The sequence below is a fragment of the Myotis yumanensis genome, unplaced genomic scaffold (assembly GCF_028538775.1).
Source record: "Myotis yumanensis isolate MYYU_CA2020_CCGP unplaced genomic scaffold, mMyoYum1.0.hap1 SCAF_15, whole genome shotgun sequence".
Lineage (NCBI taxonomy): Eukaryota > Metazoa > Chordata > Mammalia > Chiroptera > Vespertilionidae > Myotis > Myotis yumanensis.
In genome coordinates, this window is record NW_027223766.1 from 14,464,840 (window position 1) to 14,491,099 (window position 26,260).

A 26,260-nucleotide genomic window follows, 5' to 3' on the forward strand; every position below is an offset into this window, starting at 1 on the left:
CGCCGCACGTGCGCTGAATATGCGGTCCGCCGGCAACCTTCCCCCGGGTCGCGCGCGTTCCCTGTCCGCGGAGCTAGGGCGCCGCGACACCGGCCGCTAGCTGCCGCAACCCGCAAACGCCCAGCTGCGCGCGGGGCTTCCCCGTCCGAGTCTGGCGCCCCGCAGGACAGCGTGCAAGGACTGAGGGGAGAACCACGCGCGGAGGACAAAGCCTGGAAGCCAAGGTTAAATCTTTCATTCTCGTGGGCGTCGTTTTCTAGGCCCAAAACACTGTTTTCTTTGCGGAAAGTGATTCTAGCCTGTTGACACAGAGGAACAGTAACACTATAGGATTTGAACGAAAATGAGTGGCAATTTAATGCAACCAGTGGGTTGCTAGAAAGTAAATGGAACTCGTTTCATGGAATGTTCATACTTGTTAAATTTGTCTTGTGGAATCATTCACATCCGTATAAACACTCATTCCCTACTTGTTGAAGTGCTTCAGCGCCTATTAGGATTGTTAGGAGCAGAGGATTCAAAGATACTGGATATAATTGGGAATCCACAGTGCTCACATAGTGAAGGAAACATTTATAAATAAGCTAAAATATAATTAAATAGACCAATTCACAAAAGGCTACAGAAGCCCATACCACGTCATGATTAATTTGGCTTCACACTGTCTAGAAGCATCATGTTCAGCTTAGTCTGGAAGGATGAGCAGCCAACTAGTAAAAGCACACTTTTGTTTACTAGTTGGAAACTGGTTTTGACTCAGCATGTGATTTGCATAAGAGGAGAACAAGCTAATAGTCTAAAATAGTATCGCCTTGGCAACTCCTGTCCACTTTTTCTGGGTACCCAGAAGGATGAAATTATACTACTTCTTTATGAATAATTTCATTCTGAAAGTTATCCACTTACATTTTAAAAACTCTTCTAAACAGTGTAATTAGTAGGCAAACATCATCATTTACCCATTATTTTACTGATATATATTTAACTTTTTCTTTAATATTGTTAAAAAGATAAACTGAGGCATATTAAGAATTTTGAGTTTATTTGAGCAAAAACTTATTCAAATCAGGCAGTACCAAACTGGAAGTGGTTAGGAAAGCTCAACTGACCAGAGCTAAAGGCAAGGCTTTTATAGACAACATGCACAGGCAAAGCAAAGCAAAGCAATTATTTGATTGGCTGTAAGTTGAGCAGTTGCGTTATTTGGGAAAACTTAGTTGGCTGTTTATAGTTGGTGGTTGGTCTTATCCTTGAAGCATTTACAGGAATTGACTCTGGCTTAGGTTTTGGTTTCCCTACTAGGCTACCAAGTACCAGAGTTATCTCAGTCTAATAGCCTTCTCTTCAATTACTTTAACAATATGCTGAGAAAACCTGCATTTTTATCTTCTGTTAAGCTTAGTTTCATCCTACAAATATAGTCAGTAAGTAAAACATTTGGTCTACTTCTCAAGGTTTCTAAATAGCTAAAATGAAATCATATTCTGAAGACTATGCTATAAAATTATAGGGAATTGTTATGCATTGTTAAAATAAATTTCCCAAGTCTAGTAATTTAGAGATATTTGTTGAATGTAAACTACTTGAATGATATTTAATTTTTTTTTTTTTGCTATTTAAGAAATAAGCTTTGATTCCTTGTTCATATCACCTGAGAGGTTCCCTTTAAAAATAGAGGCTGATGGAAAAAATTGAAAATGGCTGTCTTTCCTCCCCATTCACCAATATCCTTCCCATCCTTTAAGGTGAGCTTAAGATCAGAATGGCATGATGGAAAAAAATGAAAAAAATTTGGTAAAGCTAGTATATTTATAAGGACCCTAAATACTTCTTTATACATTACTGATTTAAATCATATACTGGGAGGATCTTTCTAGAAAAAAAAATTTGTCAACAGATTATCAAAATCTTTTAAAATGTTCATATTCTAAAGAAATAATCAGAAACATGGCCAAAGATTTCTGCAGAGATACTGAACACAGCATTACTTAAAGTGATTTAAAATGGAAATAAGGCCCTGACCGGTTTGGCGCAGTGGATAGAGCGTCGGCCTGGGGACTCAAGGGCCCCGGGTTCGATTCCGGTCAAGGGCATGTGCCTTGGTTGGGGGCACATCCCCAGTGGGGGGTGTGCAGGAGGCAGCTGATCGATGTTTCTCTCTCATCGATGTTTCTGACTCTCTATCCCTCTCCCTTCTACTCTGTAGGAAATCAATAAAATATATTTAAAAAATAAAATGGAAATAAGGTAAATAGCCAGTATTAAGGAAATAATTGTGAATCATGGTGCATTTATGCAATGTAATTCTATACGGACATTTTAAATGATGCTGTGGAGGTTTTGGTTACAGACGTTTGAGTTTTTGAGATTTGTTAAGTTGGAAAGGAAACAGTATACAGAACCCCATATATACAGTGTGCGTTACATGCCACTGAGGCAGCTCTGGCTCCTGTCTATCCCATGAAAGTGACATCCACAATGTCCTATCCTCAACAGCCCTGCTCACCTCCTGTAGACTCAGCCTGTGGCTTCTTTTATGGAATCAATCCATCTCGTATTTGGTCTTCCTCTTTTCCTGCAGCCTTCTATTTTTCCCAGCGTTATTATCTTTTTCAAAGAACCCTGCCTTCTCATGATGTGCCCAAAATAGGACAGGTTCAGTTTTGTCATTTGCCTCCAGCAATGTTTCAGGCTTAATTTGCTCTAGGATCCACTTGTTCATCTTTCTGGCAATTCGTGGTATCCATCAAGCTCTCCTCCAACATCATATTTCACATCAATCTTTTTCCTATCAGCCATCTTTACATCCATACATAGGAACTGGGAATACGAGTGTGTGGGTGATCTCAGGCTTGGACTCTAATCACACATCTTTGCTATTGGTGGTCTTTCCAAATTCTTCCATTGCTGCCCTTCCAAGTTTCAGCCTGGTCTTGATTTCTTGGTTGCAGGCTCTATTTGAATTGATGAGAGAACCAGGGTAAACAAAATTTTAAACAATTTCAATGTCTATGTGAAAGTTGTGTATTTCTTCTGTAGTTAATGATTTTTGCCTTCTCGATGTTCAAATGCAGTCCAGCTTTGGCACTTTCTTCTTTCACTTTCATCAAAAATCATTTCAAATCTTTGCTACTTTCTGCCAGCAAGATGGTGTCACATGCATATTTTGTTTTTGATAATCCTTTTACCAATTCTCACTCTTCCTTCCTCTGAGTCTGTGTAACTTTTTTGTATATGTTCTGCATACAAATTAAACTCATAGAGAGACCAAACGCACCCATGTCTGACACCTTTGCCTACAGGAAACCGTTCTGTCTCTCTTATTCTATCCTGGCAGTGGCTTCCTGTCAACCATACAAGCTACACCTCAGAAAAAATCAAGTGCATGATCTATCTATGTAAACGCTCATGGAAAAAACAAAATATCTGCGATTTCTGCATTTTTTATAATAAGCATGTATTATATTGATTACATAAGTAAAAATTTTAAATTTAATTTTGCACAAAAGAAGAAAAAAGTCCTGGACTAGATTCTAGCCTTCAATCTGGCTTTAGCTAGCCTCCATATCCTCACCTGGAAAACTATCATTCCATAATGCAGTGAGGGAAAAAGGCAAGATAGGCGAGAAAAGGACACTTTCAGAAGGAAAAGGAGGAAATATCTGATTGAAAATGGGCCCACAGCCTCCTCTTCTCACCCCACTGTGTCTCCTCCCCACCAAACTCTGAATACCATCACCGCCAACGAACTTTCACAATGTTTGCAAAGGCTTTGTTTGATAAGTTAACCCAGGGCAGTCTTTCTGTAAAAAGCAATACAGTTTATCTGCCAAATTAACTAAAAAATGTCTTCCCGCACACAAGTCATTAATTAGGTCAACAAACTTTGGATCGTCTCTTTCCGTTTAGGGACGTTGTTACACAACAGCGCCTAGTTGAGCAACTTGCAGTGGTGAGCTGCTTGGCCCTACGTGCCACGGTCCTGTACACAGAAGGTGAATATTTAGCTGTTTCAGCCTTCCTGGAAGGGTGCCCGATGTTGGCCACAGGGAGCAAATAAAAAGGATGGGCGCGTCGAGAGAGAGCAAGGGAACCCGAGAGCAAGAGAGGGGGCGTGGAGCGACAAAGAAGGTCTCAGAACTGAGTGCTGGCGGCAGGCAGACGCCTGGAATTTCTGTGAATGATCTCAGAATCTAGAAGCGCTGAGCAACCCCGGGGCTGGGTGGGGACGGGGTGGAGGGCGGGGGGAAATGTGCTTACTTTTCGGAAAACATTGAACGGTACCGGGAAGGGAGGAAATGAGGCCAGCCGATTGCGCGAGCAGTTGAGATGCTCTTCAACGCGCATCGCAACTTCTCACAAAGGACACAAAAGACAGATGTTGCTTCCTAAAAAACACGATCTTGTCAGCTTCGAAACCACACTCGCACCTTTCGATCTTTCCTCTGCAGTCTCCCGCCTCCAGGCGTACCCCCAAACGAGAGGCAGGGACAAGCTCTAAAATCGCCCAAATCTTAAGAGCCGGCGTGAGAAACTACAAGTCCCAGGACGCGCTGCTGCCTCAACCAAACACGGGCCGACTCGCCGGAGAAACTACAAATCCCAGGATGCAGTGTGCGGCCTCGGCCCACGTGCGCGGCTCAGAGAACGCTATCCCTGCGGAAAATGGGTCAGGAACGGCGCTGCATGCTGGGAACCAGGAGACCTCGTATCGGATTGGTTGGGATTTGCCAGTGATACTGGGAGAAGGGAAGGGGGCGCTGTGGCCGAAAATAGGCCGCGCCCTCCCCTCCTCGCCGGATACTAATCTCCCGCGCGTCGTACAGAGCGTCGGTGACCCGACGGAAGTGATTCCTCCAAGTGCCCCGGAACCCACAGCGGCGGGCTTGTGGGGGTGGGGGGGTGGCCCTGGCGTGGGGGCTGTGGAGGTGCGCGGGGACCCGGCGCGGTGGCTGCGGGACTAACGAGTGAGTCGCGGGCTGTGGGGAGGGAACGAAGATGCAGGTCCGCGTGGAGAGCGAGGGGGGCTCGGACCGGGCGCGCTCGCTGCCCCGCTGCCCACCGCTTCCCATTTGGGCGCGGAAGGAACGGAAGCTCCCGACCTCCCGGGGCCTCCTCGGCCCCTGGTTTGGGGGAGGGGAGAAGAGGGCGGCGGGCCCTCTCCCGGCGCCGTCCTGTGGGCTCGGAAAAAAGGCGGAGGTGGGGCGGCGGCCGGGGGAACGGGGCCTCCTCGGGGCTGAGCGCGGGGAGCGTGGAGTCAGGAGCATGGCAGCTCTGTCGCTTTTTGTGTGTGCGTTCCCCGAGTGCGCCGAGAGTCGCCGTTTTCTGGGAGGCAGTCCCTACCCCGGGGAGAGGCCCTCGCTCTTCCCGGCTGCGGGACCCCGAGAAGTTTCCCTTCCGGGCAACTTACAGGGCGACCTCGGCCCGACTCAGTGGCTTGAGGCTGTCGCGCACCTCCCTCCCCGTCGTGTCTGGAAGGAGGTGTCTGGTGTCAGGTCCAGTGGCCATGGAGTTTCTCCCCTGGAACGAAAAACCTCGTTAGTAACCTATAGCTGTGGCGTTCGTGTCACTAAATGCCAGTATTTCTGTTCTGCATCGCCTTCAGAGGAGAAAACCACCGAAATAACTAGTTATTTTCAAACTGCCAGGTTTGCTCTTTAATCCCCCAGTAGTTGTTTCCTTTTCTGTTTAGTGGACTAAAACGATAAATCTCTAACCTCCTTTACGTTGTCTGATTCATGATGCTGAAACATCGCAGTTTATACGTGGAGTCATTCATTCTGGAGATAACAATGGCAAGGCAACGGCTATGATCCAGTCATCGGGGATATTATCGTTTATTGCCAGTGATTTGGGGTTCATACTTAATTCTTAAGTGATTACCCTTTTTTCCTTATGTATGAGGCTTATTATCTACCACTCCAAAAAATATGCATTGTGTGTGTGTGTATATATCTATATATCTATATATCTATATCTATCTATATATATGTATATATATAAATTTATTTCAAATTGAGTATGCCAGTTTCATTACTCTATGGTAGTTTTGTAATATAATTAGGCAATATAATAACTTGTGATCAGAAGTTAGAATCACCTTATATATCAAGTTCTAAAGTAGTATTAGTTTATGTCTTATAAAGTGCTGTTTGGCGTTTTTTGGTAGATTTTTCAGTACTTAGAAAATAAACTGGGAAGTCTTTGCAGTTACACTGATACGTGTTAATGAATTTTAGCTAACCTGTGTTAAATGTTTACTGTTCCTAAGGTCAGAAAAAGCCCAGCCCAGCCCAGCCCGCTGGTGTTGCTCAGTGGTTGGATGTCAGCTGGTCATGGTTGGATTCCCAGTCAGGGCACGTGCGTTGATTGCAGGCTGGGTCCCCAGTGGGGGGCGTGCGGGAGGCTGCGGATCCATGATCCTCTATCATCATTGCTTTTCCCTCTCCCTCTCCCTTCTTCTCTGAAGTCCATAAAACATTTTTTTAAAAGAAGAAAGAGGATATACAATAAGCAAATATACAGTAGTTTCAGGTGGTGATCAGAGTTAGATCAAGATAGTGACAAGGGTGAAGGTGTCTAATTTTGATAGGGAAGTGAACAAAGAAGATCTACCTGTCTGAGGAGTTGATGTTTTGCCTGAAGACCTCAATAATGAGGAGGATATGAGGAAAGAAGTTTAAGATAGCAGTAACTGCAAAAGCAAAGACCTTAAGGAAGGGATGAGCTTGACCTGTTATAATTCTAAGGATGCCAGTGTGGCTGGTGTATAGTGATGGGAAATGAGGTCAGAGTGATTAATAAGGACTAAATAAGATGGAACTTGATACTCATTTTTCTGTTTGTAATGAGAAGCTGGATTTTGTAATGAGAGAGGATTTTGTACAGGGAAGAAACATCTGATTTATGCTTTTGATGGCTAGTTGCTGGGTGGAGAATAGACCAGATTGGAGGAAAGTGAAGAAACCAACTCCTAAGGAGGTTTGTGGTAGTGTAACCGGACAATCAATGGGTCTGTTCTGCCTGTCACTACTTGAGTCTAAGCAGAGATGGGGTTGAATCATCTGTGAGTGTTTATTCCAGTACTGCCAGCAGTATGGGAGAATAGCAGGTCATCCACAAAAATCTGCTCTGCAGGGCCCCCCCACCCCCACCCCATAAGCCAGCTGCTTATATAAGGTAGGACAAGGATTATATGGGGAAGTAGGAGGCTGGCGTGGGACTCCTTGTTTGGGCAACAAAGTTGTTAATCTTTCCGTGATAATAGGCAATCCTTGAATGAGAATGGTTCCAAAGTTGACTCCCAGATCCTGGTGGCACAACTCCCAGCCAGGTCAGAATGTCCTTTCTCTAACCAACACAAGGCAATCATGGTTAACAGAGCATGATTGATATTTCCCATAACCATAGCTAGTCCCCAATCTTCTATTTTTGCCCCTAACAGTAGTCCAGTTGAGAAGTGATGGCTTGAACTAGAGATGTAGAATTATAAGTTAGTGAGTAGTAGTTTGATTTGGAATATAATTTTTTTAATATATTTTTTTATTGATTTTTTACAGAGAGGAAGGGAGAGAGAGAGTTAGAAACATCGATGAGAGAGAAACATCGATCAGCTGCCTCCTGCACACCCCCCACTGGGGATGTGCCCGCAACCCAGGTACATGCCCTTAACCAGAATCGAACCTGGGACCTTTCAGTCCGCAGGCCGACGCTCTATCCACTGAGCCAAACCGGTTTCGGCTGGAATATAATTTTAAGATGGAGCCAAATGGTCTTGCCTTCGTGTCTAGGACCCCTCCCCCCCATTTTTTTTGAGAAATCAACTGTTTTGCCCAAGCATCTGGGTGAACAGTAGTGCCATTTACTGAAATGAGGGCTGGGGTGGATGCACTGGTTTCTGGGGAGTAAACCGAGATCTGTAAAGGAGGTACTGAGTTTGGTCTAGTATACAGCTCAGAATACGTGCAGCAGCCGAGTTGGATTTCCACCGTTGTTTCTCAGGGAAGATGTCTGGCTAGGGAGATAATCTGGGGGTCAGATTTTATAGGTGATATTTAAATCTTTGGACTGACTGGAGGACATTGAGTGGAGAGTGTTAGTGGAGAAGACGGCAGATGTGTGGGAGCACTCTAGTCAGAAGAGCCAGCAGTGATGGAAACAGAAAAGAATGTGGCATCTGTGATACTAAGGGAAGGAAATGTTTCAGGAAGGAGGCAGCAGTCAACTGTAAAGCCCTGCTTCAGTAGGATGAGGATTATATATTCATCATGTGACCAAATAAAGTAGTTGAAATTTGATAAGAGCCCTTTGAATGAACTAGTGGGCCAAAAGTGATTAGAGTAGGTTAAGAAGTAGATGGTGGTGATGATGTTATAGCATTTTCATGTATTCATGAAAGTAATGATAACCACAAGCCCTGGATAGATGTGCTCAAGTGGAAAGGTTGGTCTTGGATAGAAGGATGGTTTCTATTTAATTTTTGAAACAGAAGGGTAGACAGACTATATGGTGCACACATGCAGGTAGGATGAAGGGGGAAAGACAAAGCAATTGAAGTGATTGTTTCCGTTTTTGCTGTGTTTGTTTTTTTCACAGAGAGGGAGAGGGAGGGAGGGAGGGGGGAGAGAGAGAGAGAAAAAGAAACATTGATGTTAGAGAAAAATATCGGTTGCCTCCTACACTCACCCCAACCAGGATTGAACTTGCAACCTAGGTATGTGCTCTGACCAGGAATGGAACCCACCACCTTTTGGTGCACTGAATGACACTCCAACCTACTGAACCACACCGACCAGGGCTATTTCCATTTTCTTGAAGAAACAAGTGGTCAGGCCAGGGAGGAGATGGGTGTTGGAGATTTCGAGGAAGCTGTAAATTTTCTCAGAGTAGAAAAGCCATTTTTTTAGGATCAATACAATGTCAAGTTCCTATTTAACATATAGGCATGAATTTAAAGTTAAGACCAGCCAAAATGGTTGTCTCTTTAGTTGAGACCTGAGCTAGGCAGAAAATTGAGTTTGGTGGAGGTCAGGGAGTTAGGGATATAAGGACAATGAGACGTGGGATGAGCAAATAAATATAAGAAAACATATAATTATCTACCATTCTAAATATATACATATAGTGTTTTGTTTTTTCTTTTTTATTTGTGTGTGTGTGTATATATATATATGTTACATATATATTTAACGTAAGAACATTCAAACCTGTAAGGAATTTTTGTGAGTTATTTGAGCCAAACTGTTGACAATTTCTGGGAAGCAAAATCTTAATGTATTGGGATAATGCTCCAGAGAATGGCGGTTTTTTCATCTATTTTTTAAACCTTGCAATCAAAAGAGGAGATGGATGTGGGTTACATGAAATCCATTAGTGATAGATTAGAGATGGGGGGACAGTGGGGGCGGTCCTCTAGGACTGGATAAAGAATAAAATGATAGACACTTCTTTTACTTAGGTGGGTACAGGATAGTTAACAGTTAACAATTAACACGATAAAGATAACAATAACTGTGAAGGAGTTTGTGATATCTGTCCTGGCGCCCAGGGCATTTGGTTGTGCCCTAAGTGGGTTCAGAAAAAAGGGAAGTTACAAGTTATCCTGACATTTTAATGATACCTTATCTTAGATGCAAAAAGACTATAAACTCTGTTAAAGATTGATCTTATCATGCCCTAGCCGGTTTGGCTCAGTAGATAGAGTGTCGGCCTGCGAACTGAAGGGTCCCAAGTTCCATTCCAGTCAAGGGCACATGCCCAGGTTGCAGGCTCGAGCTCCAGTAGAAGGTGTGCAGGAGGCAGCCGATCAATGATTCTCTCTCATCATTGATGTTTCTTTCTTTCTCTCTCTCTCTCTCTCTCTCTCTCTCTCTCCCTTCCTCTGTGAAATCAATAAAAAATATTTTTTAAATCATTTTATAATGCAAGAATCTATACTTAAGTATATACTATATAGTGGGAATACTTGCTCATACCTTTCAAACCAAAACAAAGGAATTTGGAGATCATTCTCTCAGGGAGATTAGGTAGTTTCCAGGGGTGAAATAGACTCAGTGGAAACACAAGGCTGGAGCCAGAAAGTTCTGTGCTGTGTGGGAGCCTCTCTGCTTAAGAAAGATGGGAAATTGGGAGTTCCAGGCATTTGTAGTAGAGAGGATGAATTTCTGATCGGTTCAGTCATGAAATGGTAGAGCTGAAAGGGACTTAAAGACGCAATTTAGCCCTTTTTTTTTTTTTTTTTTTTTTCATTTAGAAAGTGAAGAAACAGAAATCTTACAACTTAACCTATTTGTGTCTCAAGATAGAAAGTCCAAGATAACTGAATTAGTTCTAGGAAACATGAAATTCCAGGAATCATGTACATACAAGAGGAATGCATGTTTCATACACTTGCATTATAATTAGCAGTTTATGGTAGTGTGCAAAAAATGTGAGATTGATGTTTTGGTTATCATAATTTCACAAAATGTGTCTGTATCCTGAAGTCTTTAAAATTAAATTGTTTTAAAAATTAGAATTCATGCCCGGCAGGTGTGGCTCAGTGGTTGAGTATTGACCCATGAACCAGGAGGTTGCGGTTTGATTCCCTGTCAGTGCACATGCCCTGGTTGGGGGCTTGATCCCTTGGGGGAACATGCAGGAAGCAGATCGGTGATTCTCTCATCATTGATGTTTCTATCTCCCTCCCCCTCTCCCTTCCTCTCTGAAATCAATACAAATATATATATATATTTTTTAAAAAGAATTAGAATTCATATTGACTTAATTGTATTGTGAAAGATAGAACATTGTCTCCTTCCTTAGTCACTTCCTTCCCTCGGTATAAACCAAAATATTTCAGTAAACTTAAATAGATGTTCCCAGAAAGAACAATTTTTATTGTGGTTGTCTGAAAGTTCCAAGGTTTTTAAGGCCAACATCAAGGAAAAACATGAAAAGAATTTGGTCAAAAGCATAGTGCCATTGAATAACTATTTTGTTGGAACACTCAGGATAATACTATCTATGTCTGTGGCAGGTACATTGTTGTATATGGCTTTACTCTGTTAACAGGAACACTTAATACCATTGTGTGCTGGGCATGTGGGTCATAAAGAAAGAACCTCCCTGCCTTATGTTTCCATAGCTAGTTAGGGTGACAAATATATCTAAAAAGACACACCAATAAGGCAGCTGTGAAATATTTGTGTCTAATAGTGAAGAAAACTATAAATTCCACCATGGAGGAGAAGATGGGAAAGGGTACCGTTTGCTAAAAGTATTAAGACTGTCTGCCTAAGAGTTAAATATGGAAGCATTGTCATAAATTTAATGGCCAGAATGAATATTTTAACTCATCCTCAGAGACATGAATTCATAACCCCATAAGCTCATTCTAGGCAGGATATTCTCATGTCTTTGTCAAGCCTCTTCAAATAGGCCTGAACATCAGATAATTTTTGATTAGTGTTATTTAGTTTGTTTTCCAAATTAATCATATTACACATAGTTAATAATCATCAAGTTGACTGACCATTGTTCCCTTCGTGCACTGCTTGGTTCTATACACATATTTGTTGCTTTTTAAAAATCAGTTTTAAATCTTAGTTTTCTAGTTATTTAAACTTTCGAACATGTATTTTTATGCATTTATCTGCAGAAAATGAGGTTAATAGGCAAGAAGAAGACGCTTATTTTACATAATGGCATCAAACTACTTATTCTATCTGCTTTTAAAAAATAAACAGTTTATCTTGGCATGGGGAAATAAAGTACAGCATAGGAAATGTCAATAATGTTGTAATAACTGTATGGTGCCAGGTAAGTACTGGAAATACAGGAGGAACACTTTGTAAAGTATATGATTGTCTAACTACTATGCTGTACATCTGAAACTAATCTATATTTTTAAAAAAGCCTAAGCAACTGTTACAGCAGAATGACCGGTCGCTATGATGCGCACTGACCAACAGGGGGGAGACACTCAATGCAGGAGCTGCCCCCTGGTGGTCAGTGCGCTCCCACAGGGGGAGCACTGCTCAGCCAGAAGTCGGGCTTATGGCTGGCGAGCGCAGTGGCAGTGGCAGGAGCCTCTCGCGCCTCTGTGGCAGTGCTGAGCAGTGAGCCGAGCGGTAAGGAGCGAGGGGTCCTGGACAGCAAGAGGGATGTCCGCTGAGTGGTCCCAGACTGCAAGAGGGTGCAGACTGGGCTGAGGACGGACACACACACACACACACACACACGCACAAATTTCATGCACCAGGCCTCTAGTCTATATCCTATATAATAAAAGGGCAATATGCAAACTGACCCTAACAGCAGAACGACTGGGAATGACTGGTCGTTATGATACACACTGACCACCAGGGGGCAGTTGCTCAGTGCAGGAGCTGCCCCCTGGTGGTCAGTGCACTCCCACAGGGGGAGCTCTGTTCAGCCATAAGCCAGGCTGACGGCTGCCAGTACAGCGGTGGTGGTGGGAGCCACTCCCCTCAGCAGCGCTAAGGATGTCCGACTGCAGCTTAGGCCTGCTCCCTGATGGCAAGTGGACATCCCCCGAGGGCTGCCAGGCTGCCAGAGGGATGTCTGATTGCCAGCTTAGCCCAATCCCCCGGGGAGCGGGCTTAAGCCAGCAGGTGGTCATCCCCTGAGGGGTCCCAGACTGCGAGAGGGCACAGGCCGGGCTCCCCCCCCCCCCCCCCCCCCCCCCGCTTCCCCCCAGTGTACAAATTTTTGTGCACCAGGCCTCTTAGTATGTATATAAAAGCCTAAGCGACTGGAACAACCGGTCGCTATGATGTGCACTGACCACCAGGGGGCAGACGCTCAATGTAGGAGCTGCCCCCTGGTGGTCATTGTGCTCCCAAGCCAACCACCCACAGTCCCTCCCCCTGGCCAGCAGGCCCTAATCGGCCCTCCACCCACCCGCAGCAGTGGCGGCAAGGGAAGGAGGAGGGGAATACAACATGATGTCAGGGTGCGTCCAGTCCTTCCACACCCAGCCTGGCAACCGTCGCCTCCTCACCAGCTAGGCCTAGGGACCCCACCTGTGCACGAATTTCATGCACTGGGCCTCTAGTACAAAATAATGTTGAGCCTGGCCAGAGTCACTCCGTTGGTTGAGCTTTGTCCTGTGCACTGAAAGGTTGCTGGTTCAATCCATCAGGGCTCAAAACCAATTGATGTTTCTCTCCTGCATCAATGTCTCTCTCTCTCTCCCTCTCTCTCACAGCAAGTCCTCGGATGAGGGTTTAATAATAATAATATTTGAATGTAAACTGAAATTGATAGATAAGATTTTTTAAAAGTTTATCTTGCTATTTCCATGACATTACAAATAGATTAAACTTTTTCCTTTTCATTATCCCATAATCCTGTATAATTAAAGGGTAATATGCAAATTGACCCCAACGGTGGAATGACCGGTCGCTATGACGCACACCGACCACCAGGGGGCAGACGCTCAACACAGGAGCTGCCCCCTGGTGGTCAGTGCACTCCCACAGGGGGAGCTCCACTCAGCCACAAGCTGGGCTGACGGCTGCAAGCACAGCAGTGGTGGCGGGAACCTCTCCCACCTCTGCAGTAGTGGTAAGGATGTCCAACTGCCGCTTAGGCTTGCTCCCCTGGGGAGCGGGGCTAAGCTGTCAATCAGACATCTCCTGAGGGCTTTGTCTGACTGCCATCTTAGGCCTGATCCCCCAGGGAGTGGGCCAAGCCGGCAGGTGTACATCCCCTGAGGGGTCCTGGACTGCGAGAGGGTGCAGGCTGGGCTGAGGTACCACCACCACCACCACCACCCCCCAGTGCACTAATTTTCGTGTACCGGGCCTCTAGTATTTTATAAGTATAGATACACTGTTTTTATTTAGCTCATTCCTTAATCGGTGAACCTGTAAGGGTATTTTCAGTTTTTCCTTTGTATACATCCTGTATAATAAAAGGGTAATATGCAGAATTGACCCTAAGGGTGGAATGACCAGAATGACCACTCGACCAGTCACTATGAGGCACACTGACCACCTTTCGGTCCCTTTTCCTGGCTGGCAGGCTCCCATCGCCAGATGGCGAATGGGACCCGGGGCTGGGTGGAGGAGACACAGGCAGTGCCAGGCCAAGGCCCCCGCCCCGCCTGTTGCCTCATAGAGAGCAACCTGCGGCGGGAACAGCCAACCTCTCTGTCCCTCCCGCAGGCTCCAATCGCCCAATGGCGAGCTGGAAACCGGGCGGGGAGGTGGGGGGCGGCTGCGGGCAGCTGGGGAAGATGATCGCAGGCCAGGCCTAGGGACCATACCCACGCATTAATTTCATGCACCAGGCCTCTAGTATTACAATAAAGAGCCTATACACAGGATGCTGGGTTTCTCTAAAGTAGATACCTGGAAGAATTGCTACCCTCCTGATGGACGATTCTGCTGCTGTCTTCCAAAACCAGTGTGTCGTTTATTTGGTATCACCCACTTCCCCCCTCTCCAACACTCATACTTAGCAAATTTGAGTACTTTAAATTTGCATTTTACTGCTTACCATGGAGATGGAGCATTTTTTTCACAGGTCCATTTGTTTTTGCAGCTATTTTTCCAGAGTGGTGTTCTTACATTTGGCATTTTAACCTACAGTTTATTTTGAGAGTGATATCAGACATCCAACATTTTTTCCAAGTAAATATCCAATGTAAAAAAGAAAAAGGAAAAAATATATAAACAGTAGACTTATTTGTAGCTGTTGCTATAATATTTAAATTGCTACTTAAATAATCCAAGCAAATTAACTGAAAAACTATTAGAACAGTTCTGCAAAGATGTTGGGATACAAGATTAACTGAATGAATTTAGGCTTTTCTTTAAAACATCAGCAATAGCCTTTCCAAAAATATAATAGGGAAACAGATCCCATTCATAATAGAAACTATACTGAAAAATAGACCTAACAATAAATGTGTAATAACAAAAAGGGGATTGCCCAACCATTGAGTAAAACATGTTTATCAGACTATTAGATTTTTAAAATGGGCTATATTGGTCAGGTACAAACAGGGTTGATGGAACAATATAATCTGGATATCCATGTTACAATATGGTATATGAAAAGGTAACATTTCAAATCAGAAATAGGATGGGATTTTCAGTGTTCAAGGATACTAGATTCAAAACTAATTTCATTGTAGGCCCTAGGTTCACCTGGAATTTCTATTTGTTAACAAAATATTATAAATTATAAAAGAGTAATGTTATATGTAATACTCTGAGAGCACAATGATATCTCAGTCAGGCCTTTGTTCACAAGCTATCTGCTGCCTAGACATTCAGCCCACTGCTTCTCGACCACTTGCTTTTTGCCTTATTCATATTTCCAGAACTCAGCCCAGTTATGGAATAGACGTTCAAATGTTCAAACAGATTTTTGCCACCCCAAATTTAGATCTATAGGTCAATGGTCAGCAAACTCATTAGTCAACAGAACCAAATATCAGCAGTACAACGATTGAAATTTCTTTTGAGGGCCAAATTTTTTAAACATTGTTATTAACTTAATTAGGGTACTCCTAAGGCTTAGGAAGAGCCACACACAAGGGGCCAAAGAACCACATGTGGCTCTCGAGCCACAGTTTGCCGACCACGGCTATAGGAAATTTGTGGGTTAAGTCCAAATTTCCTCATATTTCAAATATTTTTAGCTTCTAGCTAAGAATTAAGATTTGCGCCCTAACTGGTTTGGCTCAGTGGATAGAGCTTCGGCCTGCAGACTAAAGGGTCCCAGGTTCGATTCTAGTCAAGGGCATGTACCTTGGTTGTGGGCACATCCCCAGTAGGGGGTGTGCAGGAGACAGCTGATCCATGTTTCTCTCTCATCGATGATTCTAACTCTCCCTCTCCCTTCCTCTCTAAAAAAAAATCAATAAAATATGTTTTTAAAAAAGAATTAAGATTTGCTCTTAATTCTTGTTGTTGATAATACTCTTTCTTTGTTAGTGATAGGGAGCCTTCCCCCTCCCCCTTTAACCCTTGTATAAATGCTGGATTTTATTTACTATATTAAGAAGTCTGGAGAAACTGTTGCTACCCAAAGGGCTTCTATGATGTCACTTTGCATGGTTGCCTAGCTACTGCTAGTTAAGTAAACATTCTAGATATTTTGCTCTGAAAATTTTCCAGATAGCAAAGTTAGCACTTGAAATTCTTGGTCTAGTTTTTCTAGCATTTTGTCCTTTTTTTGTATTTTTTTGTTTGTTTTTTAGGAGAATGATTACAAAGCAGTATGAACAGAAGAAAATAATGACTGATGAATTTTTAAGTGTCTACTTTATTATCATAAAATGACATAGTACTGTATTTTAATTTTAGAGAATGCAGCACAGCTCTCAGCAGTAGTGGCTAAGTTTTAACTGGGGCCAGCATGCTTTACCATGGCAGTATGGAATAGTGGAAGGGAGTGTGGGCTATTGAGCCTGCCTACCTAGGTTTAAATCCTGAGGCTGCCATTTAAGCTGTAGAATCCTTGAGCAGGTAGCAGTCTCTGAGTGTTTCCTCATCTTTAAAATGGGAACAATAATTCTTTTGTGAAAATGTTGCTTTAAAATAAGACAATGTATATACGATGTTTAATGCAATGTTTACCACTTACCAGGCCCTCAAATTCTTGGTAGTAATGCTACATTGCCTCCATTAGAAATGGTACTTTAAATATCTCCCTCTGTGCTTAGCCCGTGTTCTAACGGGTGATTTCTGCTTTACTCCGTCATTACCTGGAACAAGTCATTTATCCTCTCTATACAGGAGGGATGTTACTGTTTTTTAAGGTGAGGATGACATGTTATCTCCAAGTTTCTTTCTTGCTCTAAAATGTGTGGCTTATTTTCTTGACCCTCCCCTTAAGGCTAGAATTAAAGTATTAGCCAGGAATTTCTTAGAGAAAAGGATAATGAGGATATGCTGTTTTCCTAATAGTCACATAAAAAATAATACTGGTATTAATAAAATCCTTCTTTGAAGCAATGCTGTTAAAGTACAAATTACTGAAAACATGAGCCCTTTTTATTTAGCAACCACCATATTTTATAAAATTTAAGGTTTCTCAAAAAATTATAAATTTTTACCACTCTTCTGTTAAATTAGATTTTTGGTAGCCTATATGCAGAAGGGATAAAACATATAGATGTGAACATTTACATAAGAAGTGAGCAAGCTTTACCTTTTTCATTCTCAAGAAAGCTACTTCATGTCCTTGGATTTATCGTGTTGTCATTCATTCAGCAAATATTTTATGTCTACCAGAATCAAGTAGATGTAGTATATATATGAAGATGATGAAGGCCAAGGATCTCTTTCAAGTTCAGTTTAGGTCCTAACGAACAGCATCTGTATTTTTAAATCTTTCAGAATAGTTGCCTTAAAGGAAAAAAAAAAAAGTCCGTATTTCGACTTAATTTTCCCGGAGATGATCATCTTTTCTCATATGTTCAGAAACTTGATGCTGTTCCACAGTGTGGTGGCTAGAAAATTCCTGTTTAGCAGCGAGAGAGAGAGAGAGAGAGTCCTTAAACTTGTAACACCAAGGACATATTAAATAATGGTGAAAAACATGTCTTAATATGGCTTTGTTATATTTTCAGGAAACTACTAAACTTCCTGTGCAAGCGAAGTAGAATTTCATAAGAACATAATGGGTAAGTTTCATAAGAAAATAACGGGTATTTTAACTAGTAGAAGCTGGTTTTCCACTCAAAGATAGGCCTTCAATGTCAGTGAATGCAAATGCAAGTTAGAAAGTGGTCAAAGTAGACCACAAGTAGTTGTTTAATTCAACAACCTATGTTTACTGTACACACCTAAATACATCAGCATGTGTTCGCTTCATATTCAAAGTTTTTCAGTTGTTTCAATAGTGTTCTTTATAACAGGTTTATTATTTTAAATCCAGGATCTAATTAGGAATCATTTATTGCATTAATTTGTCTCTTTAGTCTCCTTTTTAATTTTTTAATACATATATGTTTTTATTGTTGATAGTATTACAGCTGTCTCCTGTTTCACTCCCTTTAGCCCCTTCCCCCTTAGTCTCCTTTAAACAGTTCCCTACCTGGCTGTCCTGGGGTGAGGAGTGAAGTCTTCCATGGCACTTTTAAATTTAGATTTGTCTCAGTGTTTTCTCCTACTACATTCAGAGTAAACATTTTGGGCAGCAGTAGCACATAAGTGATTTTGATATTAATGTTAATTTTAGGGATTTCTAAATTAGCTATTAAGAAATAAATGAGTAGCCCTGGCTGGTGTGTTCAGTGGTTACAGCATTGGCCCTCTCATCAAAAGGTTGCAGGTTCAATCTCCAGCCGGGGCCGGGTGTGTTCAGGAGGCAACCAATCAATGTGTCTTACATCGATGCTTCTCTCTCTCTCTCTCTCTCTCTCTCTCTTTTCCTCTTTCTCCTTTTCTCACCCCCTCCCCTCCTTCCTTCTACTCTCTAAGAAAAAATATCCTCACCTGAGGGAAAAAAGAAGAAAAGAAATAAATGAATAAATGTGTGTTAGTACCTGAACATTACTTCAACCTCATCCTATGTACTTCTCTCTAGGGCTCCCTAAATTTTTAGAAAAAGCCGTTAAGAAACTTTCAGATATTGGTAACCATAAAAATTAAAATTCTGTCAGTATAATATTGTGAGAGTTATATATGTGAGAAAGATCTTAAAGGAATATATAAATATATATACTTCCCAGAAAGTTATATTGATCTAGCCACTGTGCTGAAGCCAGTATGGCATCAGTGAGGTTAGATGGTAGCAAGTGACATCTACACAGTCCTGTCTCCTCGCCTCTACTTTCAGTGTTTAAAGACTGAATTTGTCTGTATTCATTACTTTCATTGTGTAATAATTTAAACTGAGCAATAAAATATTTTGATAATTATTTTTGTGGATCAAGAATAAAATCCTAAGTAAAAGAAGCCCTAACATTTAGCATTTGGGCTTGTCAGAAGTTGAGCTCACATGGCATATAAACAATCATTCATTCATTAACACATTATGCATTTTATTTTTAAAATAAGTATTTCAGGTGATAGAATTAAAGTTTTACCTTTTTTTAAATTGATTTTTAAGAAATAGAAGAAGGGAGGTGGGGGAAAGAGAAACATCAATGTGAGAGCACATCTATCAGCTGTCTCCTACATGGCCCCTACTGGGGATGGATGAGACGATGCACAACCAACTGAGCCACACCAGCCAGGGCTAAAATTTTACTATATGAATATTTTGTTTTAGTCTTCAAATTTGAATTTGCTGCTGTGGTCACAAAAAATATTATTAATACTTCCTTGAAAAATAGTGGTAAATTTTCACCCAAAGTAACATCCTTGAACGTAGAGTTATTGTGACATTGGAAAATGTGTAGAGAGTAATAAACAAGAAGCTTAAAATCTTTAAAATCTTGGTAGCTATTACCCACAAGAAATCTTTCTGGTCTGAGTTTCTCAAATATTAACCTTGGTAAACCTGTTTATTGTTCTTAAATTTTGTGATTCAAAAGTCATTTTACTACTTTATTTAGATGGAGAAGAGAAAACCTATGGTGGCTGTGAAGGCCCTGATGCCATGTATGTCAAATTGATATCTTCAGATGGTCATGAGTTTATTGTAAAAAGAGAACATGCATTAACATCAGGAACAATAAAAGCCATGTTGAGTGGCCCAGGTAGGAACATTTCCTTTATTTTCTCTTCATATATCTTCACTTTTAATGTTTGATGAATGTTTTAAGTTGAGTGAAATGACTCATAACATTTAAGAGACAGTAACTATTTGAACATCGCATAATTGAATGTTGCATTGGGGGGAAAGTTGGTTTCTGCCATACCCTGTTTTTAGGTATTTACCCTAGTTTCAATAAGAGCCAGTTGGTTACTTTGAAATAGGAAGGATCATTTTCCTAGGTTAGTTTCCATGGTCAGCTTCTTCTACACAGGCCTCTGGTGATTTGTGCTCCTGGTTTCATTTGTGCTCCTGCTTCTAAACTTTATCTATAGAAGTTACCACCTCCCAAATATCTATCCTTAACATTTTCTCTGAGTAATTTTTCTTGAGGATTGGAATTTCTGGAACATATGGTGGCTTCTATGTTTAACTTTTGGAGGAAATGCCAAACTTTGCACAGTGGCTGAACCGTTTTACATTCCTACCAGCAGTGTATGAGGGTTCCTTATGTGGTTTTCTCCACATCCTCACTGACACTTCATTTGCACTTTTTTTTATTCTAGCCATCCAAATGGGCACCAGTAGTGTGTCATTGTGGTTTTGATTAGCATTTCCCTAGTGACTAATGATGTTGACTATCTCTTCATGTGCTTGCTGGCTATTTGTGTATCCTCTGGAGAAAAGTCCGTTGCCGGCTTTTTAATTGGGTTGTTTGTCTTTTCTATTGTTGAGTTGTAAGAGTTCTTTATAAATTTTGGACACTAGATTCTTATCAGATACATGATTTAATATTTTCTCCCATTCTGTAGTTTGTCTTTTTCTTAGTAGTATCTTTTATCCTTTTCTTTAGAAAAAAAGTACATGTTTTTTTAGAAATGCTTTTTAAAAATATATATATTTTTTATTGATTTCAGAGAGGAAGGGAGAGAGAGATAGAAACATCATGATGAAACTCATTGATTGGCTGACTCCTGCATGCGTGCCACCACCACCACCACCACCTGGGTACGAGCCTGCATTTCGGGCATGTGCCCCTGACCGGAATCGAACCCAGGACCCTCCAGTCCACACGCCTATGCTCTATCCACTGAGCCAAACCAGCTAGGGCTTTAAATATATTTTTGTTGATTTCAGAGAGGGAGAGAGATATAGAATCATCAGTGATGATAGAGAATCATTGATCAGTTACTGCCTCCTGCACGCCCCACACTGGGGATCTAGCCCGCAACCCAGGCATGTGCCCTGACTGGGAATGGAACCGTGACCTCCTGGTTCATAGATCGATGCTCAACCACTGAGCCACGCCAGCCAGTCCTTAGTAGTATCTTTTGATGGACAAAAGTTTTTATGTTGATGAAGCCAAATTTATCTCTTACCCCATTGCTGTTTTTGGAGGCCTGTCTAAAAATCCATTGTCAAATCCAATGTCATGAAAATTTACCCCTATGTTTTCTTATAAGAGGGCTATGGTTTTAGCTCTTGTAATTAGGTTTTTTATTTTAAGTCAACTTTTGTGCATGACATGAGGTAATAATTTATCTTTCGCATGTGGACATACCCGTACCATTTGTTGAAGAGACTGTTCTTTTTTTAATATGTTTTTTATTGATTTTAGAGAGGAAGGAAGAGGGAGAGAGAGAAAAAAACATCAATGATGAGAGAGAATAATTGATTGGCTGCCTCTATCCACTGAGCCAAACCGGCTAGGGCAAGAGAGACTATTCTTTACCCCATTGAATGGTCTTGGCACCCTTGTTGAGAATCAGTTGATCACAGATGTGCGGTTTTATTTCTGGGCTCTTAATTCTTTTCCATTGTGCTATATATCTGTCCTTATCTCAGAACCAAATTGTTTCATGGGGGGTTTTGGGGGGTTGTTGTTAATCCTTATCTGAGGATATTTTTTCCATTGCTTTTCAGAGAGAGTGGAAGGGAGGGAGCGGGGAGAAAGGAAAACATCAATGTGAGAGAGACACATTGATTGGTTGCCTCCCACATGAGCCCAACTGAGGGCAGGGAGCAAACCTACAACTCAGGTATGTGCCCTTGACCCTTCAGTGCAGGGCCCGTACCAAACTTTTGATTTACTGTAGCATTGTAGTAAGTTTTGAAATAGAGAAATGTGAGGCTCAAGATTGTTTTTGCTCTTTGGGGTCCCTTGCAATTCCCTTTCTATATTTTTTTACTATGGAAACTTAAAAACTACATGGAAGTAGAAAGACTAATACACCTCCAAAATTACCAACATTTTGCCAATCTTGTTTCATCTCTTATTCTCACTTTTTAAAGAATATTTCGAGCAAATCCTTGACATTGTCATTTCCCTCATAAAATCTTTATAGTCCCCCTGAACCCTCCCTTTGTTCCAGGCCATCAGTTTTACAAAGAAACAGTATTATTTATATAATGTCCACATCCTGATTAGACTTACTGTTTCAGCTTGTAAACTCATAATTAGAACTCCAGAGGCTTGCTTAGAATCTGGTTCATTTTACTGGGCAAGAATACTTCATAGGTGGCACTATTGTATCCTGTTGTAACACATCTTTTAGCAATGTCAAGATTGAGTAGTGGTTCCAGGGTTATCAGGCTGATTTCATCCATGAACAATTCCCCAGTCTGACTTTCATGTAATGGTTTTAGCATTCATTATGATTATTGCTGAGATATATACTTCATTCGGAATTACAAAACAGTGATTTTCTAATTGTGTAGTTTCTTCTGCATTTATTAGTTAGAAATCTCTTTTAAAGAACTGTTTGGTGATCCTGAAATACAGTCTGTACAGGAAAGAAAAGTTAAATGCTTAAATTTTTTCCCCCCTTTACATATAATTTTGCAGTGTAATGAATTGCTTCTCCAGCATCCTCCAATAGCAAAGAGTGTTTGGGGTTTTTTTGCACATCATTATCAGCTCCTGACTTTATATATATAGTGCTTTTTCACCTGGCCCAGTCATTCTCATTGGTGCTCAAGCGCTCCATTTTTATGACAGAAGGACCCACGTCATGTTGGTTTCTGCGTCCTTTTGACATGGCTCCATTGATCTTGGATAGTTACTGCTTTCTGTAATACCAAGATTTCTCAGGCTCATTTTGCATGTTATTCCATTAATCCTGAGAATGACCATTTTTCCAAGAGCCCCTATTTCTTTTAATGGGAAATGGTACTTAGGGACCCCAGTCTGTGTGCTAGCAGGAACGTTGCTCCTGGCTTGAATTGCTTTTGACTTCTATTGGACAGAGCTGGGATGTACTTTAGGGGGGGAAATCACAGATGCCAAGAAAATTTTAAAAATTAAAATTAGAGGACTTTTGCTTGTTGTATGCTTGATCTCCTTTACTTCAATAAGAAGAGCTTTATCTTGAAGATCAAACTTTCAGCCCAAAACTAATGCTTGCATAAAGAATAATGAAATGCTGACACAGGCCATACATGGATGCACCTTCTAAACATTAAGCTAAGTGAAAGAAGCCAGTCACAAAAGGTCACATGTTGTGTGATTTCATTTGTATGAAATATCCAGAGTAGATAGATCCATAGAGATAGAAAGTTGATTGGTGTGATAGAAAATAGAGGTTGGGGGGAGGAAAATGGGGAGTAATGGCTTAATGGTTACAGGATTATATTTGGGTTTGATAAAAATTTTGAAACAAGATAGGGTGGTTACACAGCATTGTGAATATAAACTGAATTGTACTCTTTTTAAAATGGTTAAATTTGTGATATGAATTTCACCTCAAAGAAAAACCATAAATGTTTGTCTAGTCTCAAATAAATGCCTATTGGTAATGTTTCATACATATATTCAAGAAAGAAAATTTTTATTATTGGCAAACCAAGTTACCTATAGCTGTGAATTATTTTGCTGAATCCTGCTCTTTCTTCCCACCCCCCAGCCAACATGTAAATAGAAAACCTTTAAAATACTATATTCTCAGAAAGTATATTTTTTCTGCCTTTTGTATTTAGGTCATAGTGCTAGTGCATGACTGCTAAGAAAATATTTTTGGTGGTTGTTATTTTTTTTAAATATGTATTTATTGATTTTAGAGAGGAAGGGAGAGAGAATTGTCAAAGTGAGAGAGAAACATGGACCTGTTGCCTCCCGTATGCACCCCAACAGGATCGAACCCAAAACCTAGGTATGTGCCCTGACTGGGAATCAAACCAATGACCTTTTAGTGCACAGGCAACACTCAGTCAACTGAGTCACACTGGCCTGGGCTAAGAATATATTTTATCCCTATAATAAAAGCTAAGTGATTAATTTCTTTATATGACTAAAGAAATTTTAAGAGATCACTACAAATTGTTAAGAGTTATTAAATAAGATCTCATTAACATGATTATATTTTTAAAAACTAAAGGGGGAAACAGTACATTTTCTTTCCTGAAAAGGTTTTTAAAATAGTATTTCACCTATTATTTATTTTTACATGGCAATTCAATATAGCACAGGGCTCCTTATGGTCCATGAAGACTTGATTCCTACTTACCCTTCAGTAATCCCAACATCAAGATTCTTTGGAAAAGCTCCAAAGTGTCCAGACTTTCAGGAGAGAATCAAAATTTTAAAATTCAGTCTTGATGAATCTCAAATGCTATCTTAATAAAGATCTTTTTATGTTTATACTCAAAAGTCAGAGTTAGATATTTTGCTTGATGCTAGTTGGATTTATTTCATGTCGTAATAATTTGCTAGGGCTGCCATAGACCCGCCCTGGCCAGTGTGGCTCGGTCATCCACATGCACTGAGAGATTGCCAGTTTGATTCTCAGTCAGGGCACATGCTGGGGTTTCAGGCTTCATCCTTGGTAGGGGACCATGCAGGAGGCAGGCGATCCATGTTGTGTTCTCACATTGATGTTTCTCTCTCTCCCTATCCCTTTCTCTCTCTCTAAAATCAATCAATAAATAATGTTTAAAGTACCATAGGCTGGGTGATGTAGACAACAAATTTATTTTGCATGGTCCTAGAGGGTAGACATTCAAGATCATGGTGTCAGCAGCATTGGTTTCTTCTGAGATGGCCTTCTCCCTGTGTCTTCACATTGTCTTCCCCCTGTTTGTATCTGTGACCTAATCCCCTCTTTTTTTTTTTTAATATACTTTTATTGATTTTAGAGAGGAGAGGAGAGGGAGAAAGAGATAGAAACATCAGTGATGAGAGAGAATCATTGATCGGCTGCCTCCTGCACACCCCACACTGGGGATGGAGCCCGCAGTCGGGCATGTGTCCTGACCGGGAATCGAACAGTGATCTGGTTCATAGGTTGAGCTCAACCGCTGAGCCATTCCACCTGGACCCTAATCCCCTCTTATAAGGCTAGCAGTCACATGATTAGAGCCCATCCTAATAAATCCTATTTTGCTTTAATTACCTCTTTAAAGACCCTGTCTCCATGCTCACTTTGGCAGTACGTATACTAAAATTGGAACGATAGCATGGTCCCTGTGCAAGGATGACATGCAAATTCGTGAAGCATTCCATATTTAAAATGCTTCCTGAACAGGAGGGGGCGGAAAAAACACCCGTCTCCAAATACAGTCACATTCTGAAGTTCTGGGCGTAAGGACTTCCACATAAGAATTTTGGAGGAACACACTTCAGTGCATAACCTACCTTTTTTTTTCTTTTATAGGTCAGTTTGCTGAGAATGAAACTAATGAAGTCAATTTTAGAGAGATCCCTTCACACGTGCTATCAAAAGTGTGCATGTATTTTACTTACAAGGTTCGCTACACTAACAGCTCCACAGAGATTCCTGAATTCCCAATTGCACCTGAAATTGCACTGGAACTGCTGATGGCTGCGAACTTCCTAGATTGTTAAATAAAATAAATTATAATAAACTGTTAACTTTTTTCAGTATTTAATACCTGTAGTTCAGTTAGTAATTTTTTCATATATAGCATGTTGCCTGTGTGCGATTGAACTTTAAAGTTCATTGCAAAGCAGACTATCGTCTCTTCTTTTGCATAGCACAGTTGAAATTTGTTTGCTACATCAACAGATTAAGGACATTTTCACAAATTGAGAAATAAACAAATATGTCAGTTGCTAAGTAGTTTTGCCTTACCCTTTGGATGTGATTTTTAAAATTAGAGCGGTGGCAATATAGTAAATGCTGAAATTTAGTCATAATTGAACATATTCTACAGGTAAATATTAGGCTATGTATTTTTATGTTTTTAGTGTGTGTTTTTTTAACCTATTCTGATCTTATAGCCATCATTACCATTAGAATTATGCAAATAATTGCATTATAAACATGTTTATAACTTAGCCAAATGTTGATTTTTTTTATAATTGTCAAAGACATGAGTTGAAATTTCTTATGTGTCTTTTGATAAACTGCAGTATTGTTTAAGTGTATCTTGTCTTTTTTTGTTCATTGCTACAATTTAAAAACTTTATTTAAAAGCAGTTTGGCAGATTACTTGGTACGGCTGTTGGAACAGTGACCTTTTGAACTGTAGCCACATGGTCAATAAGTAAAGTACATGACCTTGATTACATGTGTACTGTGCATTTTGGCCAATCCAAAGTACTGTATTTTCATTGACTATAAAGCTTCCTTTGCAATATTCA

At 41.0% G+C, this 26,260-nt stretch overlaps 1 protein-coding gene and 1 pseudogene across 2 annotated transcripts; both read left to right on the forward strand.

The window, feature by feature from the left end:
• The first annotated feature begins 119 nt into the window (after nt 1–119).
• On the forward strand, nt 120–26,260 carry ELOC (elongin C). Of its 2 annotated transcripts, none has more exons than XM_070392767.1 (4): nt 120–224; nt 17,591–17,644; nt 19,523–19,666; nt 25,311–26,260. In XM_070392767.1, the coding sequence occupies exons 2-4, from the start codon at nt 17,641–17,643 to the stop codon at nt 25,499–25,501; spliced, it is 339 nt and encodes a 112-aa protein (XP_070248868.1). In that variant the 5' UTR covers nt 120–224; nt 17,591–17,640; the 3' UTR covers nt 25,502–26,260. The 2 variants fall into 2 exon arrangements, with proteins under 2 accessions (XP_070248868.1, XP_070248867.1); XM_070392766.1 differs by lacking the exon at nt 120–224 and adding an exon at nt 4,874–4,967.
• LOC138993609 (U6 spliceosomal RNA) lies at nt 25,071–25,165 on the forward strand (annotated as a pseudogene).